The sequence below is a fragment of the Sceloporus undulatus genome, chromosome 2, assembly GCF_019175285.1.
Source record: "Sceloporus undulatus isolate JIND9_A2432 ecotype Alabama chromosome 2, SceUnd_v1.1, whole genome shotgun sequence".
Taxonomy (NCBI): domain Eukaryota; kingdom Metazoa; phylum Chordata; class Lepidosauria; order Squamata; family Phrynosomatidae; genus Sceloporus; species Sceloporus undulatus.
The window spans coordinates 186,599,504-186,618,199 of NC_056523.1; the positions used below are offsets into that span (position 1 = coordinate 186,599,504).

An 18,696-nucleotide genomic window follows, 5' to 3' on the forward strand; every position below is an offset into this window, starting at 1 on the left:
TGATTGCTTTTTATTTTCAGCAGTAAAATGGGCTTATTTATTATGGATTATGCCAGAGACAAAAATGTATTGTCTTTAAATGATGATGATGATGATGATGATGATGATGATGATGATGATGATGAGAGGGCTTTTTGTCCTACACTGATAACATTAGTCCATTACAGATATACAGGTTTTAATTTGGATTTTGAGACAAGGTATTTTGCTTTTCAAAAATGTTATTGACTACTCCAGGTGAGAGTGTCTCAGCAAACTTAATTTTTAATTCCATTCATAACAAAGCTGAGTTTTCATCCTTTCTAATTCAGAGGACAAACATAAAAGTCCAAGTGTTTATACATGAAAGATGCAGAACTAAGAAACAGTCAGGTATTCTGTTCTCCTCACAATTTTTTCTCTCCTGTACTTCCACTTAGGCTGGCCATGTTCTGAAATCTATGGTTAGACCCTACTATGATCACGCCATGGAATCAATGGGGTTTACTCATGCACTGACTCACTATTCAACAATTGGTTCGGTATTTGCCCTAACTGGAGCTAAGCAAAAAGATTCAGCAAACTTAATTTTTAGTTCCATTCATAACAAGGCTGAGTTTTCATCCTTTCTGATTCAGAGGACAAACATAAATGTCCAAGTGTTCCATATATCCTACTTTACAAAGAACAGCCAGAATCCTGTTCGGAAGTTACAAACATATAAACTCCATAGTTCTGGTGCTATGCAATGAATTCTGTCCTGACCTCCTCATTCTCCCACCAGCTGGGCAGCAGTTGCTGCAGTCAATAAGGATCTGTTCCCCTGTCAGTTAGGAAGCAGTTGACTGACATTCCCACCTCCTTCTCATGAGCAATCTCCAGTTTGACAGTCAGAAGTAGGGCCCTGATAACAATCCCCCCTCATGCCAGAGATCATTTGCACAAAGAGGGTGGGAGCACCAGCAAGCTGCTTTGAGGCAGGCATGGTCCCTATGTATGACAAAACTATCTTGTAGCATAAGAAGTTGTAGCATAAACTTTCATACTCTTGGTCTACTTCCTGAGATGCATGTGGTGATCTGGTGTCCAGGAATCACCTTTTATAATGAGACTACATGAACAGCCATAGAAATGCAAAACTTGTGGGTATAAGTGATGAGGTGAAAAGTTCAGTTTTAACTCTGGTTATTGAGGGACAACAGATATTGCCTAAGGCCATGATAGATGGATGACCATATAAATAGCCGAGGGGGTCTGGGAATGTGGTGTGTGAAGACTGGAAACCAGAAAGGAGATATATTAAACTGGCTAAGAGAATCCTTATGAGATTGGAGGTTAACCAGTGTTATAATATGTGTAGTGTGCCAGGAAGCCATTGTCTCTCTTCAACCCATTATTGATGGAGGGTTTGTGGGTATATTGTAGTTCAGCTGTTTCTCTTTCCAGTCTTCACACACCACATTCCCAGACATTTTAAATCAACTCCAGCCTCTCAGGCTGCAGCCAGGACATGGGATGGAGGCAAGGATTATCGCACACTAAATTTGCTGCATAGTTTGCGATAATTCCCACCTCCATCCCACATCCCAGTTGCAGCCCAGGAGGCTGAAACTGATTTAAAAGACAAAGCTATAAGCTCCTTCCAAACAACTGTATTGCAATGTATCCAAAAACTCCACAAAGTAATCCTAATCACCATGCTCACAAATTTTGAATTTATATGGCTATTCGTGTCATCTGATTTTAAAAGTCCTTCCTGGGCAAAACTTCACTCTATGCATCTGAGGAAGTAGACCAAGTCTATGAAAGCTTATACTGCAACTTCTTTCACACAGTTAGTCTCAAGGCTGCTACAAGACCCCTTTGGATAATGATATTCAAGACTAACATGGTTATATCTCTGAATTCTACCCATGAGTACATAACTCTAGGTAACACATTCATAAATGCTCCAACAAGATTCTGGCAAACCTTCCCCTACTTGAAGGGTTGTCAGAAACTGTCCTCATTTTGAAGGCTTTCTCTGTTTCAAAGACTCTCCATTCCATGACTGGTTTAAATATTTAAAAACACCATAAAATGGAGGAGGATGGGCCCTGGTGTTGCCTATCGCAGTTAAAATTTGCCTATATGCAGACCGAGCAGACATGGATCACCTGATCACATCCTTCTTCACACCATTTCTCTGCTTCTAGAAACAGCCATCAATATAGTCATTATTTCTAAATTATTATCTTTATATTTAAATTACCCCCTGCAAAAAATTATGCAAACCTGCATCTACCTTTGTCCTTCTGTTTTGGTAATACCTACGCAGACATGGCATTCTCAGTGTCCTTCTCAGAGCCATCTATAATAATACTACACAGAAGAAAGATAGTTTTTAAGGACCCTTGTTGGAGAACCAGAATTATCAGTCTGGTTTGCAAGCACTTTTGATTTGTAGTGCAGATATCTTCCAAGGGACAACTTACGATCAGAGTTCCTAATAAACTGCCGCTGCCCCCTCCCCCAATTTTTACCTGCATTTAGGGCCATCGCCTCAGGCTGTAATTCTAAACACCTGGCTGGGAGTAAGCACAAGCACCACAATGGGATATACTTCTATGTATATCTTCAGTGGATTGCACAGTTGCTGTCTCAATGCATTTTAAAGAAAAACCTAGAACAACTAGTGAGTCTGAGAAAGAGAGGTTTGAATTTGAAATACTGCAGTTTGACACTGCTTTTAAGTGCTGTAGCTCCAGCGTATGGAATCCTGGGTTACAAGGTTTTTAGCCTTTTCTAATAGAGTGCTGGTGCTTCACAAAGCTACAAATTAGGATTCGTAGGATGCAGCAATGGCTGTTAAAGTGGTATCAAGCTGCATTATTTCTTCAGTGTAGATGCACTCTGAGATTCCCCAATTCACAGAGGTTAGACTCTGCCACACTAGGTCTATGGGCCATCACCCCATAACTAGATACAGAATCCACTACATCAATGTCACCAGCATGTATTAAAACATAGGTGATGGGGACATCAGTGCAAACCTGTACTAAAGATGTACCTTTTAACTCCCTAAACATACCTTCCACAAAACATTTTAAAACTCTGAGAGCAGGATATACAAATAAAAATATTAGAAGTGGGAGTCTTTTTACTAATTGTTCATGATTTGGAATAATATTTGTAGGTTTTAAAATCAGCCAGTCCCAGAATCCAATACAGACTGAGTCTCCCTTATCCAAAATCCTTGGGAAGAGAAGTGCTTTGGATTTCAGATTTTTTTGGATTTTGTAATACCAGTATTTGCATTTTTGTACATAATAAGCTATCTTGGAGATGGGGAGCAAGTCTAAACACAAAATTTATTTATGTTTCATATGCATCTTATTCACATAGTCTGAGGTAACTTTATACAATATTTGTAATAATATTTGTGCATGAAGCAAAATGGTACATTGAACCACCAGAAAGCAATGGTGTCACTATCTCAGCCACCCATTAAAAGAGAGTTGTTGTTGTTGTTGCTGTTGTTGTTTTGAATGTTTCATATTTTGGAATTCTGAATAAGGAAGATTCACCCTGTACATCCTTTTTATAAAGCAAACAAACAACATGCTGCAGGATAAACCATTAAGTATTTGGCTAGCGAAGGAGAATGGTATTTCAGGAATGGAAGAGGTGTCCATTTAATGGGATTTGTTCATCACTGGATGTGAATTAAAACAAGAAGAACTATTGTTATGCCCATTTAAGTCTGCAACTGCCTGGCTATCAGAATTGCGTTCCGAATAGATGAAATGAAGCATACTTTACCTCTGGATAGTTACGTGGACTGAAGAATCCTAGTGCCTATGAAATGCGTTCACAAAAAACACCACCATGATTTTTAAAGAGATTAATTCCACACATCTATCACTCTCTATCTCCATGAATCAGTGATCCATAAAGCAGAAGGTTTTCCCCAGTGTGAACAGAGAAAACTGGTTGGAACCAGACACACTTTTGCAACCTGTTTGCTGCTAAGTTTAACGTTTTGGTAACTGTCACCTTTTATGGATTCTTCCTTTCTCTCTTGTCTCCTGTGGCAGAATAGATTGAGTTCAACTGATGGGTTAAGAATCAAGAGGCACTTGAAGAACTTTGTGACCCTCAAGAGGAAAGAGATGTGGAAAAGTTTCAAATTCATCACAACAGGGAAGGGGAGGTGTACAGTAATCCATGGTGCCTATAGTTTATGTGAAGCTTTATTCAGTGGTCTAAGGAAGCTTTCCAATTTAGGTAGTACTATTTAGTACTGCCCTTACTTCAAAATGTGGTAAATTAGCCCTACTGAACATCAAGATCCTCCTACATATTCTGGTATGGGGAGCCATGGACTTCTTCCCCTAAATCCTATCCTGGAGGTATCAAAGGCAGTGGTTATAACTTTATGAAATGACAGGTTGCATACGTATACATCAGCTACCCAAATCCTCTGCACAAAAGTGAAATCAAGTGTCTCACCACATTTAGGATGGAATCGCCTGGGGCATTTTTTGATACACAAATAGAAAATGTTTCCATTTGCAGGAGAAGAGTTGCACTCATAGCAAGGGTCCTTTCCATGAGAGCAGCACTTGATCTAAGAATGGATGTTCTTTCCATTTACACTGAAAGTAGTGTCAGGCTAACCCAGGGTTTCCCCCTCTGCTTTGGGTTTTCACAAGAGAATTCAATCAAATAGGGATCGGGTTTGGATTAAAATGGGAACAATGGCTGTATAATCTGATTTGCGATTCGTTTTATAATGTAGTGGGAATGAGCCCTGAGTTACCATTAGGGCACTACAGGACTCCATGGCCATTCCATGGTTAGTGGAAAGCAGGATGGATCAAAGAAGCATCTGGCTATGTCTCTGTAGCCACCAAAGGATCTTGAAGAACCTGAGCATATGATGCAATCATTTTGCATCTGGCTACTGAGGCATAGCTAGACAACCCTCCAGTCCCACCACCACCAGCCTTAGAAAGGTTGTACAGGGGTTGCAGCAGCTCAGTAGTTAATCTGTGGATGTTGATTAACCAGCTATAGTATGGTTCCACACAGAGAACTCCTATGTTATGCTGTCCCATACAAGAGTCTAACCTTTTTATGTAACAATGAACTCGTATTTTCTTTGCACAGAAATTATACAGACTATGTGGTGGAAAAATACACTTTCATATTTTGGGGGGATGGAAAAACACTACATATGACTCATCATCCTGGGCCATTCAAACTGACATTTCATCACAAAAGCCTTAGCCTTAGACTGTTCCCAGCCTGTAGAATGAATGCATTTTGGCACTGCTTTAACTGTCATGGTGCCATCCTATAAAATCCTGTCATTTGTTGTGGCACAGAGCTGTCTGACATAAAAGGCTAAATATCTCATAAAACTACAAACCCTAGAATCCCATAGCATTGAGCCCTGGCAGTTAGAGTGGTGTTAAATTTCATTAATTCTGCAGTGTAGATGCAGCCTTTGTTGTATGCTACCTCTTTCAAAAGCAAGTCCACATGGTCTCAATGGAGTTTAACACACGGGAGGAATTTCTCTTAATTTTGAATGAAAAGAAAGTGGGGCCAGAATGCATTCACGTGAATTCGCTAGTTCAGAGAATTTACGTGAATGCGAATTGCATTCCAACTGACTTCCCATTGCCCAAAAATAGCTTGCCATTGCCCGAAATTGCATGTGATCACTTCTCACGCAATAACATGAAACCTCATGATTGCGTTCGGACTGGCTTCCCATTGCCCAAAATTGAGTGTGGTAGTCTATCACACAATAACGTTAAACCTCATGATTGCGTTCAGATTGCCATTGGATTATACTTCCCATTTCCCTTGTCTGATAACGTTCAATGCTAGCAAGACTTAGGAGAGGAGTGAGGAGGAATGCTTCCCCTTTGGGGCAGAAGCAGGAGGGTAGCTAACATTGGTTTGGCATGGCCCTGACCCTGGCAGCCTCCTGCCATTGCCTGACCTACTCCCAGTCACTGCAAGGACAGAGAAAATGGTAATGGCAGCTTCCAAAGTCAACAGAACCAAGGGCAACCACCATGTGTTTCAGAGAGACAGAGGGTCCTATCACCAGGAGCATCACAAAGGTACAACAAAAAAATTACCATACTGAACCACAATTGAATAAAAACAATTAAAAGCATATCAACAAAGTACAACATTCCCTATTAAATATCCCTTTCCTGAAGAAAGAGTCACTTCTCAAATGCCCTCCTGAATAAAGAGGTATTGATAATTGGTTTCAATTGCTCTGGCCAAATTGCGTCCTAAAATCAGGGGAAGCCAGATACTGCAAACCCACTCTCACAATTCCATCCTCTGGAGTAAGAGGTGCACAAAAGGGCAGACTATTCTGAAACTCTTAACTGAAAGGTGTGCAAGGTTTTGCATGAGAGGTCTGCCATAAAATTAAGGGAAATGTTGCAAAGTTTGCAATGTTTCTTTTTAAAAAGTTAGTAAAATCCTGCCTATATGATAACAACTAGTGCAAATGGGACTGTCCAAACAGTATGTGGGTGTTATACAGAGTGATGACAGTAATATATAAAACTGACTGCACAGAATACAGTAGGGATGGAAAGAATATTTAAAAAATTGGTGTTTTTTTTAAAATGGTTTCTCAAATGTCCAGAAACTCTGAGAAGATGAATACTAGATGTGCCAGAAACTTAACAATTTGGGACCTATTCTGCACAAAAAAATGTGGATTGTGCAGAAATTGCATAATCCCTCCACATTTTTCACATTTCACAAGGATGAATACCAGAATGGGATTTTCACTGATATTTCACAGAAGTTACTTAACAATATACTTTAAAGCCCCATTTTATTTTTTAAAAAGCATTTCCAGTACACCTTTTCAAACTCTTATTTAAAAAAACAACAAAAAACCTAACACACCTCAAGTAAAATATGACGCAGATCAAAATCTAGGATTTTTACTAATGCTATATATATATGCACTTCAACTGAGTGGTCCCACACCCTGCTCATTTTGTATAAGGTTGACAGCTCTGAAAATTAAATTCTGGCAACTTTGGGGCTTGACAGACTGGGAGTTTATGCCAGCCTGCATACTCAGTAGGGCTGCAGTAGGGCTGAACGTTCACACGCTCCAAGTCCTTCTTTCTCCACCAGGGTACCATCATGGTATGCACCCGTCCATATGGCACAAGCCATGATGACATCCATGCGGCAGAGTGCCAAAATGATGCTCCGCGGAAGGGGCGTCATCATGGCACTCACGTGCACCTGTGGCCTCCCTTCCGGGGCGCAAAAACAACCCACCAAGAAGCGGATTCTTTTTGGTCCTTGCGGAGGCCTCAGCATCTGGTTGCCACAGCCTCCATCCAGGCCTCAAAGGGGTGGCGTTGAACCACCTGTCTGTAGAGGCCCTTTGTATGGAATGACGATAGAGCCCTCTGAGTCCAAGACTAAAGCTAGAGAGTAGACTATAACAGTTTTGGTTAGCTTTTAGAAGTAGCCTGTGTGAAAAACAAGAGCAAAAGTTGATGACTGAACTTTTAAAAATATTAACAATGTTGGAATGAGGGAACAGCATGGAATTTGTTTTGGTTTTGGGTAACTGGTACACAAACAATAAAAACAAACATGGGGATTTTTTGTCTGGATAAAACACTACAATCCAGTCAAAGGTAAAACAATAGCCCTTTAATGTACTATCACTATCTGGTTACTGAAACAAAAGTCCTTCCCCATACTCTCTTGAGGGCTCCCTTAACTTCCTTGTTCCTGAGACTGTAAATCATGGGGTACAACATTGGTGTGACATTAGTGTAAATCAAGGAAACCACCTTGTCTTCATTCAAGGAATAGCTGGCCTTTGGTCGGATGTAAATGAAAATGGCACAGCCATAGTGAAGAACAGCCACAACCAGGTGAGCAACACAGGTGGAGAAGGCCTTTTTACGCCCTTGGGAGCATTTAATCCTCAGGATGGAATTGGCAATGAAGACATAGGAAAGCAGAATGAGCACAAAAGGGATGAGCAAAATCATCATGCAAACAAGGAAGACAGCCATTTCATTGACATGTGTGTCACTACATGCCAAAAAAAGCACTGGTGGAATATCGCAGAAGAAGTGGTTGATGTTGTGTGAGCCACAGAAGGGAAGACTGAAAATCAGCATGGTCAGTCCCAGGGAGATTGTGAATCCACTGATATAGGCTACCAGCAACAGCTGCATACAGAGATTTTGGTTCATGATGAGAGTGTAGCGTAAAGGATGGCATATGGCCACATACCTGTCATAGGCCATCACAACCAACAGAAAACACTCTGTACCCCCAAAGGCAATAAAGAAATACATCTGCATGGCACACACCATCAAGGGGACTCTTTTGCTCTTGGCCAAGGTGTTAGCCAGCATCTCGGGTACAAAGACCAGAGTGTAACAGATTTCAATAAAAGATAAGTTGCGTAGGAATAAATACATTGGGGTGCTGAGGGCAGGATCAACTAAACTTATGACCACTATAGCCAGGTGTCCTGATAGTGTGATGAGGTACATGAGAAAGAACAAAGCAAAAAATATGTTCTGCAAAGTCCCATTGATGTTGAATCCGAGAATAACAAAGCCTTCATCAGTGCTCTTGTTTTGTCCTTGTTCCATTTTCACTCTACATCCCGTGGTCAAATTGTTTTGCTCCTCTTTGCATTCACCAGTCTGCATAAGAAGGATAAGAAAGATAAAATGGCTACAGGAAACAGATCAGCACAAGTCAGCAAATAAAATGGGGAAAAATGCCATTTATGCAGAAAGATACTATTTGTTCCTCAGGTTTTAAAGTGGGCATAATAGTCCTTGACACTTACCTTATCTGTGGAACATATTTTTAAAAAGACCCCTCCTTTTTTATAAAGGTTTTTTGTATTCTTCAGGATGCACAAAAGCACATCATTGGCATTTAGGAGAAGACTGAGAGACTCAATCTTGGCTTAGACCTGTAAGGAAAGGTGGACACCATATCCACTGTAGTTTGTTGTTGTGTGCTTCAAGTCATTTCAGACTTATGGTGATCCTAAAATGAATGTATCACTGGGTTGCAGAGTTCTTCATTGTAAGTTGAATTGTGTAAGATGAAAGGTATCAAGTTGGGGGGGAAGCTATATCGCAGGAGCATACTAATCCCAGTTTTGTTTTGTTTTAAAATGACATTGTGCTGAAATAAAGACAGAGACATTAACTATAAAAAATAATAACAATGAACATGACCTTAGATGGCATGTTCCACTACTTCCATTTTTAAATATTTACACTTTTTCAAAGGAAATACCACAAGTTTTACCCTGTTCCTAACTATTGTTGTGTGCCTTCAGGTAGTTTCTGAGTCATGAAGACCCTAAGGAGATCATTGCATTTACTTTTTTGCCTGATGCGGGCATGGGATGGAATCAGGCCGGAATGGGGGGAAATGGCACACGAAATAGCTGTTGTACTGCTGGACAACCACCACCCGTCCCCGAGCCAGCCGAGTTTGAAGGACAGAAAGCTTCAGTACTACCAAAATCAGTGGGATAAGCTCGGCTCAGGGATGGGTGGTGGTCAGCCAGCAGCACAGCAGCAATTTCATGTGTGATAACACCCGTTTTCCCCAGTTGCAGCCTGAGCCCATCCCGTGCCCAGATTGAGCAAAAATGTGCATGTAATAATCTCCTAAAATCTATTTTCTTGGCAATATTTGTTCAGAGTGGGTTTGCCCTTGCCTTCCTCTGAAGCTGAGAGAGTGTGACTTGCCCAAGGTCACTCAGTGGGTTTCTAAGGCTGAGTGGAGATTCAGACTCTAGTCTCACAGTGTCCTAGTAGTCCAACATTCAAGCCACTATGTCAGGCTGACCCTCATTCATTGTGGTGGTGGATGTGGATGCCAATTCACTCTTGATTCTACTGCTGCTGTTCCTGCAGCTGTTCTGAATTGTACAGGCTCATTGCTGCTGGTGCCAAACCTCTGGAGGGATAGGGTCCAGTAGCAGGATTCTGGCCCACTTACACAGATCATTAATATACAAGTTGCCATATATGTAGAACTTAAAGCAGTTGCAGGAATCCTGAAGCTGTCATCTTGGGGTCATCTGGGAAGGGTGAAGGTTTGCAAAAATAGTCTTAGAGCTGCAAGATCACATTTGTTCAACTCTGAACAACGGCAAAAGCCATTCTTTTTGCTCTTTTGCATTGGGCTGCTGAGGTGGAAACAAAGTTCTGTTCTTAGATATAAACTTCAAACTAACTCTACCCAATAACACTCACAGACTAGGGATCAAAAAAGGATGTTTGAAGGTTTCTCACTTCTAAATGGTTTAGGGCCTGTGTGCGGTAGTGGCTCAAGTACTGAACTGGTATTTGAGAGAGTCTGGTTCTCGCCTAAGACTGAACAATTTCAGAGTGGATGGGGCTACACTGGGCTCAAAAATAAGCCAGAGCTTTTTTAAATAAATCAAAATCAAATATTTATTAATATAGATATTTTTTAATTCAAGGCAAAATGATCAGATTTACTTCATTTTCCATTTTTCAGGCTTCTAGGGTGTCTGGTGTTTGTTTTTAAATTCTGGATCAAGGTAAACAAGCAGAAAATCCACCTCTTGGTCTTCCAAGTGAAACAAAATCGAAGCAATGCTGTTCAAATGAAAGTGTAACAATGCTTATAATCACAGATAGTTGGGGAAAAGCCAGTTTTTCAAGTCTTCAAAAAAAATTTTTCATTAAATTTTATTAAGTAATTTAAAAAGTAGTTCCAAGAAATAAGAAAACATCAAGTCTTCAAATTTTAACCAAACCTGGATGGAAATGTCTGGTCAAATGTGAGCACATGAACACATGCACAGAGGTGGAGAATAAATGTGAGCAATTTCCCTGATTATCTCCTGTCCCTGAAATCAGTCCAATCAGACCTCACCTCTGTAGTTGAAGTGGAGGTAGGATTGGGTGAAAACACAATGGCTGGCCAAAGTGAGGAAACCTCAAAATGCCCATATCTTGAAACACACTTCGATGGAGAGAAAGTAGGCAAGATGAGGGTTAAGTTGGGGTGAGAGCTAACGTGTCAACAAATCAACAGGCAAAGGATGGAAAAGAACATGAAGTAAGTCCAGAGCAGCTGACTATGAAAGTCTGCATGGTGGGTGGTAGGTAGGTCTAAATGGCCCCAGAATTTGGATAAAAATTCAGCTAAACATATAATTAACCAACTCTAGGCCAGAGGGTTTTTTTTGCCAGAAAACTATGACGAGCAGCTGCTGCAGTTGTCATCCTTCCCTTTAAGGCTCACATCCCACCTAGGCTTGACTACAACTGCACACCAACAGCCCACTGGGAATATTTTTCAGGTTGTATGCCACTGTTGCTGCAGCTTGTGAAAGAAGAAAACTAGGGTTACCAGAGTGAAAATGGGAGAGATCACCTGTATCTTTAATGGTTGTGCAGAAGAGGGAATTTTAGCACCCTTGTTAACCAGCTGGAAGATGGGTGATGGTTGGTTGGCAGTGCAGCAGCAATTTTGCATGTGGTAAAATCAGTTTTAACCCATTCCAGTTCAATCCATGCTCGGGTCAGCATTAAAATTGCATGTGATCAACTCCCTAGTTACATGACAGAAAGCACCTGCTGAAATTCCCTCTTTTGCAGAGCCATTAAAGGTACAAGAGCCCTCTCTTGTATTCAATGTGGCAACCATAGATACCTGAAGAACTATGATGCCTTGCTCCATGCAGTGCAATAGACTCAAGTACATCCACCCATCAGTAGTCTCCCTCATCCCTTCCCCTTTCTGTGCTCATGGATTTTTGGTGTGCTTATATTGCAGAAGTGAAACACACAAACCAAAATCTTTCCATTGAACCAGTAAGCCCTTGCATCACTGGAACTGGGGAGGAGATGGACACTCCAACTTTAAAGTCACCTCATACAATAAAGCCAGACTTTCTACTCTTCCAGTTCCACTAGCCTGGAGATTTGTCTCCTTGCTTGGAGAGCTGAAGAAGGGGAAGAGTTCCCCGAAATTTTAGTCAGCCACCTAAGACCTGGACACAATATATAAATTGACATTTGTATATACAAATATTCAGAATGTACAGACTGAGATTTTTTCCCCATCATTTGATCATCATTTGACCTATTCGTTTCCAGATTTTCATCAATCAATGAAAGGATATAACATTTCCTTTTTGTAAAAAGAGAGAGAGAGAATCAAACAAAAGGAAAAAGGATGATTCACAATTTGAATTCAATATTGGAAAAAGCTTTTAATTAGTTAATGCCTCTCCCAGTAATGAATTCAAACTGTCATTCATTTTCAACTTCCCAAGTAAGGGGATTCACTCATAATTGAGATTTTAATTAAATTTTCTATAGGGAAAAAGCCTACATATATCAGTTTTTCTTTACATCTGCAAGACTATCAGGATTTCATTCTACATTGATGAAATGTACGATATCTTACCTCCGAATTGCTTGGGTGAAGAGAGAGGACCCATGCTCTAATGGCAACATGATGAAAGTAAAGCTACATAAACATCATTAAAGATCTCCATAAATATGCAGTTTATACAATCAAAAGCAAATATCTTCTGTCAAGCAGGTAGTTAAGACTGGCTGGAACCAGAAATATTATAATAGAATTGTTTTCTATTAATACTGATTTCTTTGTACTCTATCTATTTTACCGATTCGTTCTCCCTGGCTTTCTCCCTTAGAACTAGCATCCTGAAGCAGCGTAGTACAGTTTCCATCCATTAGATTAATGCCCTAAGTATTACTTGAAGAATGCCATGAGCCTCAGGGGGAAATGTGACAAAAGATCTGGGTTTCATCACAACTGGGAGACAAAGGTGCAGTACTCAGTGGTGTACTGTAATTATCTGAGAATGTAGAATTATGGCCTAAATCCAATCATGGGTTTCAACTAAAAGAGACTCACTAGATCAATAGGAACTTGGGAACTCGGTGCTGATACAAGTTTCACTGTTTTAATGTGTCTACTGCCCCCCCCCCAAACCTTTTTATTAATTTTTACACACACACCTCTCAATAACACACGTAACATATAAAAATCATAACCTTACACTAATCTACAAACATAATCCTAAATTAGTTTACTCTAAGTAAACCAAATTATTCCTCAACTCCACCCTACCTTCTCCCTATATAAAACTGTAATAATAAACACAATAAACACAAACCAAGTTCAGTGTATCTACTACTCTTGGTGGCAAAATCTGCCACAGAATCTGCCAATACCAGATCTTCCTTGTAGTATCACCATCAGGATTGCCTTATTTTAATAGAGGCTGTGGCCAGATGGCCTGTATTTGGTAGGAGCACGCAGTTATTGGGCATGTGTGTGGGGGGGGGTGTGTGTGGGGGGGGGGGTGTTTGTGTATGTATGGAGTGGCATGCCATATTTTTAATCTTTTACCAGAAATTATGTTTTTCACAGTTTTTTAATCATATTTTTAAAGTTATGTTATCATTTAATTCTTTTTTAACTTTTGTAAACTAATGTTTGTGCTTATGATAATCTTTTAAAAATTATTGTAAGCCTCTTTAAACTCCATCTTGGAAGGGAGGCATGAGATAAATTCCATACATAAATATGAAAAAGTAGACCAGAATCTTTTGTGATTTTTTATGTAATATAACTGCATTTAATAGCAATAGCAAGTACATTTCTATACCACTTATCAGTGCACTTAACCATTCCCTAAACGATTTACAATGTGTAAGCTAATAAGCTGGGTACTCATTTTAGTGACCTCAGAAAGATGCCAGGTTGAGTTGACCCTGAACCCCTGGCTGGTATTGAACACACAACTTTGAGGTTTATATGTGAATGGCTAGGGTACAGGCATTTAACCACTGCACCACCAGGGCTCCTTTAAGTATCAGAGAGGCTAAGAAACTTAGGCCTGAAGCAGACGGGCCTGAAGTGGTGTGCCGCCACCGTCAATACTAGGATTCTGGAGTGTGCAGCAACCCCATGCTCCAGAACCCTAGTCCGTACAGGCGGTGGTAGCATGGCGGCATCCCATCCACATGGGCACTGCCATGATGACATCAGGGATGCACAGCATACAGACATCGCTGCACGTCGCTTACATCACCAGTACGCCAATGGCACACTTGTGACATCAGCTGGGCACCATAAAAAGAACCTGCTTTTCACAGGTTCTTTTTACTCCGGAGGGATGCCGAATGGTTTGGCTGCTGCGGCGTCCCTCCAGAGTTAAAACTGGCGCTTCCAGTCTGCCGTTTCAGGACGGTTTGTTTTGCCCCAAAGTTACTGAATTGTGAAGAAGCGTAATGTGACCTCAGCAAGGGTGCCTGGTGTTTTTTGGTGCCTCAGACTGATGTGCATTGATTGTATTGTCTACTGGGTACTTTGCTGGCTGGACTATGTAACAACAGCCCTCTACTTGGTATGGACATTATGCAATGGTGCAATTCTAATTCCCACAGATGCAAGTCCACCTACGAAGACACAACACACAAACAGGATTCTGGATGTGGGTTTTTTTTTAAATAATTTTAAAGTTGCCCTATTTCAGGGACGTAGCTAGGATTTTAGGAAGGGGGGGGTCCAGACTAAGTGCCACCATTATAATGGGGCTTGAGTGTGGCAGCACAGCAGCACACACCATTCATTTTTCTAATGGAAGGGGGGGTCCGGACCTCAAGAACCCCCCCCCCTTGGCTTCGTCCCTGCCTATTTCATAGACTTTCTCAGGTGCACAACTGTGTTGGGCATACAAGGAGAACCACACCATCTTAGGCATTTAATTGTGGGGTGGGGACAGTGCAAACTGCAGGCATGTGCAATCATTGTTCCTTCTTTTGTGGCCTCCAAAAACCCTTTGGAAACCTCCGTTCTCCCAACCACCAACTTTCAATTCTTTTTTCCTAAGCAATTAGCCAATAATGCCCCTCCAAATCATCACAAAAAGAGTTACAGTGCTATAGCTTATTAATGTGATGGCTCTTTTGCTCTATAACATTATATATAAAAGGAATTTTTAAGAGAAAATTTGTCCATGAAACCATAGGTTCACCTCCAGAAGCTACTTCTTTCCATTAAAAAATCACCTTTAGAACAGTCCTGGTGCAGATTTAAGAAATCTCTTCAAAATAGTGCCCCCAAAAGAATGAAAAGAATGGATATGCAGGTGATGGTGTAGTGTTGAACTAGGACTCTGGAGACCAGTGTTCAATTCCCAGCTTGGCCTTGAAACCTACTGGGTGACTTTGGGCAACTCATGTGCTCTCAACCTCGGGAGAAGGCAATGGCATACCTCCTCTGAACAAATCTTTCCAAGAAAACCCCATGGGCCTTAGGGTCATAACTTTAATGCACACAACAATAACAAGCTATCTGAAAGTGCATTATGAACCTGACAGAGTCTTAAGATCTGCAGGGGAGGGCCTTGTCTAAATTCTGCCTCCATTACCAACTCATTTGTTGAGCACTTGGGAGAGAGCTATCTCAGTGGCTGGCCCCAACCTCTGAAATCCCCTTCTACGAGAAGTTTGGCCAGTCCCCTTCCTGGTCACTTTTCAAAGGCAGCATTGAACCTTTGTCTTCAAGTAGACTTGTAATGAATAATTAATTGCAAGGAGTCTTCTTATGAAATGGGTATGCTTTATTTTTTAACTTTTCTGTGCTTTTGAATGATTTTATACCATTTTAAAGCTATGGTTTTAATATGATGATTTCAAATTTTGTTTAAAGTTTTATTGTTGTGTTTTTAGCTTTCTGTGAACTGCCTTGAAACTTAATCTGAGAGAAAGGTGGAATATGCAGTTGGCCCTTCATATCCACAGGGATTCCATCCTGGATTTCTCCGTGGATGCCAAAAAACATGGTACATCAAGTCCCATTATGGGGCAGGGCCATCTGTGGATGCAATCTGCAGAACACAAGTCTGCAGTTGGGAAGGGCTGGAATTAATTAATTAATTCATTCGTTAATAACAACCAGCAAACCCAGAGGTATCACACCTTCCAACATTGCACAGATGAAAAGTGGGACATGTGTGGCCAAGCAACATCAGAGTTTTGTCAAGATGGCAAAGATTATTAATGGGGAAGAACAGACAAACTATGAGATGCTGTAGCAAATTGCTCTTCCCTGAGCCTATTGGGAAAGTGGAGACCCCACCTTTTCCTCCCCATTCCCTCTTCTTGAGTTAATGAATGCAATTAACTTTGCACTTTAAACTTTGCACTTTCAAAGCAACTGGGATTGAAATTAAGCTCAGGACAAGGATGGAAAATGGGAGTGGAAGAGAAACTGAAGCATTATAAAAGCCATTGAAAGGGTAGGACAACAGAGCATTAATCCATGGTGTCCCTGCGAGTCAAGGAAGTTGGAAGGAATGAGACATAGTGCAAGAATACATGATTCTTTTTAGACCAATCTGGAAGAGCCTCAAAGCAAATATTTTAAGAAACCTTTACACTATGTGTTCCCCACACTACCTTAAAAAGTCTGCACCTTCTAATTTGATATTTTAGAGCCATTTAAAAAAAATTAACTCCTAAGTATTTTAGAATTTGAATAAATGCCCATTTTGAAGTATGATGAAAAGAATATCCTCATGAAAGCTAAATGCAATCAAAAACTGGGTTTTCAACGTAACCATGTTCTGTTTGTCTTTCCTGCCAGATTTCCAAAGTTTATAAAAATCAAACACTTCAGCATACACAAAATGTAATAGAAGTGTAACATATACAAAAATTATAATAAATTAACTGAAAGAATGGGAACTGGTTTTACATTTAGCTTAGGTCTGTGCTGACTTTTCTGATAAAAAAAACTTAGTCCTAGAAATATCCTGTTCTTGGTCAAGGAGTGAAGCTAGACAAGGAATCCAACATTTCTGGTGGGTCCAGGAATGCAGTTGAGCAGTTTGGAATGAATTAATGAACAGTATCAAATGCAAACTTTATCTACTTAACAACAACAAGAAATGGCAGTGGGCTAGAAGAAATGAAACGAGCTTGTCTATGACTTTTTAAAAAAGTAATTTGTTCACATGCATAAAAATAAATGTTAGCTCATTTGTTCCTGGTCAACTGGCACACTGAATTACATTTACAAGACTCATTTTGAGAGATACAATTAATACATCTCTGAATGACTGGCAATTCTAGTCATTTCTGAAAAACTAGGCCTCAGGTGTACTATTATTATATTGCCATGGAAACAAATTTCCTTTCCCATACTCTCTTGAGAGCCCCCTTGACTTCCTTGTTTCGGAGGCTGTAAATTATGGGGTACAACATTGGGGTGAGATTGGTATAGATCAAGGAGACCACCTTGTCTTCGTTCAGGGAGTAGCTGGCTCTTGGACGGATATAGATGAAAATGGCACAGCCATAGTGGAGAACAGCCACAACCAGGTGAGCAACACAGGTGGAGAAGGCCTTTTTACGCCCTTGGGAGCATTTAATCCTTAGGATGGAATTGGCAATGAAGACATAGGAAAGCAGAATGAGCAGGAAAGGGATGAGCAAGTTCGTCATGCAGACAAGGAAGACAGCCATTTCGTTGACATGTGTGTCACTACATGCCAAAAAAAGCACTGGTGGAATGTCGCAGAAGAAGTGGTTGATGTTGTGTGAGCCACAGAAGGGAAGGCCAAAAATCAGCATGGTCAATGCCAGAGATATTGCGAATCCACTGATATAGGCGATCAGTAAAAACTGCATACAAAGATTTCGACTTATGATGACAGTGTAGCGCAAAGGATGGCATATGGCCACATACCTGTCATAGGCCATCACAACCAATAGAAAACATTCTGCACCTCCAAAGGCAATAAAGAAATACATCTGGGTGGCACAGGCCATTAAGGAGACTCTTTGGTTCTTGGCCAAGAAGTTGGCCAGCATCTGAGGCACAATGACCAGAGTGTAGCATATTTCAGTGAAAGAAAGGCTGCGCAGGAAAAAATACATAGGAGTGCTGAGGGCAGGGTCAACTAAACTTATGACCACCATAGCCAGATGCCCTGAGAGAGTGATGAGAAGCATGAGAAAGAACAAAGCAAAAAATATGTTCTGCAAAGTCCCATTGCTGTTGAATCCCAGGATAACAAAACCTTCGTCTGTGCTGGTGTTTTGTCTTTGTTCCATCTCAGTCTCACATTTTGTCGACAGCTAGTACAGCTAGTTTTTAGTGAATCTGTGCAATCTGTGAAAGACGGATGATAAAGATAAAATGGGAAGAAGACAAATGTTATCAGAAAGCAGCATGTAAAAATGAAAAGATAGCATAAATAATCTAGGGATATACTATTTGCTCCCCAGAATTAAAAATGGATGGAAATTGACATTTTTACTAGGCGGGGGAGCTTTTATTTTCTTTTTGTGCAGCAGGCCCACAATTCTGCTGTGATCCCACAACAGTGTAAGTAAAGCAACTTGTTATTAAACAGAGAATTTTCTAAAACTTCAATCTCAGCTGAGTTGTTCTATGAGATGATGGAACTCCCTGCCATAGGAGGACACTTTTTCCATCTCTTTTTTGTTTTCACTTCTCATTTTTAGATCACTTAAAGAATAGAGGAGGATAAACAACTTTACGTTTAATGGGGGGGGGGGGTTATAAAACAAATACATTAATTAAATAACTAATTAAATAGCTGCTTTGGTCTCACAATCAAACATA

The 18,696-nt window shown here is 40.5% G+C and overlaps 3 protein-coding genes across 3 annotated transcripts in view; all 3 read right to left on the reverse strand.

The window, feature by feature from the left end:
- Positions 1–2,300, reverse strand: part of LOC121920489 (olfactory receptor 10Q1-like) — a 6,071-nt gene extending 3,771 nt beyond the window's left edge. Inside the window, exon 1 of the mRNA XM_042447630.1 lies at positions 2,293–2,300. Coding sequence (XP_042303564.1) covers positions 2,293–2,300 — 8 coding nt within the window. The remainder of the gene's footprint in view (positions 1–2,292) is intronic.
- Positions 2,301–7,697: 5,397 nt separating this feature from the next.
- Positions 7,698–10,625, reverse strand: LOC121923632 (olfactory receptor 10Z1-like). The gene is made up of 2 exons (XM_042454224.1): positions 10,530–10,625; positions 7,698–8,699 (listed from the first exon to the last, which is right to left on the reverse strand). The coding sequence occupies exons 1-2, from the start codon at positions 10,539–10,541 to the stop codon at positions 7,698–7,700; spliced, it is 1,014 nt and encodes a 337-aa protein (XP_042310158.1). The 5' UTR covers positions 10,542–10,625.
- Positions 10,626–17,213: 6,588 nt separating this feature from the next.
- LOC121920490 (olfactory receptor 5V1-like) lies at positions 17,214–18,161 on the reverse strand. Its single transcript, XM_042447631.1, has one exon. It carries the CDS (start codon positions 18,159–18,161, stop codon positions 17,214–17,216), a length of 948 nt encoding a protein of 315 aa, XP_042303565.1.
- Positions 18,162–18,696: the final 535 nt, after the last annotated feature.

Coding starts and splice junctions, on each gene's coding strand:
- LOC121920490 (XM_042447631.1), bottom strand. CDS start 18,161: ATGGAACAAAGACAAAACACCAGCACAGACGAAGGTTTTGTTATCCTG.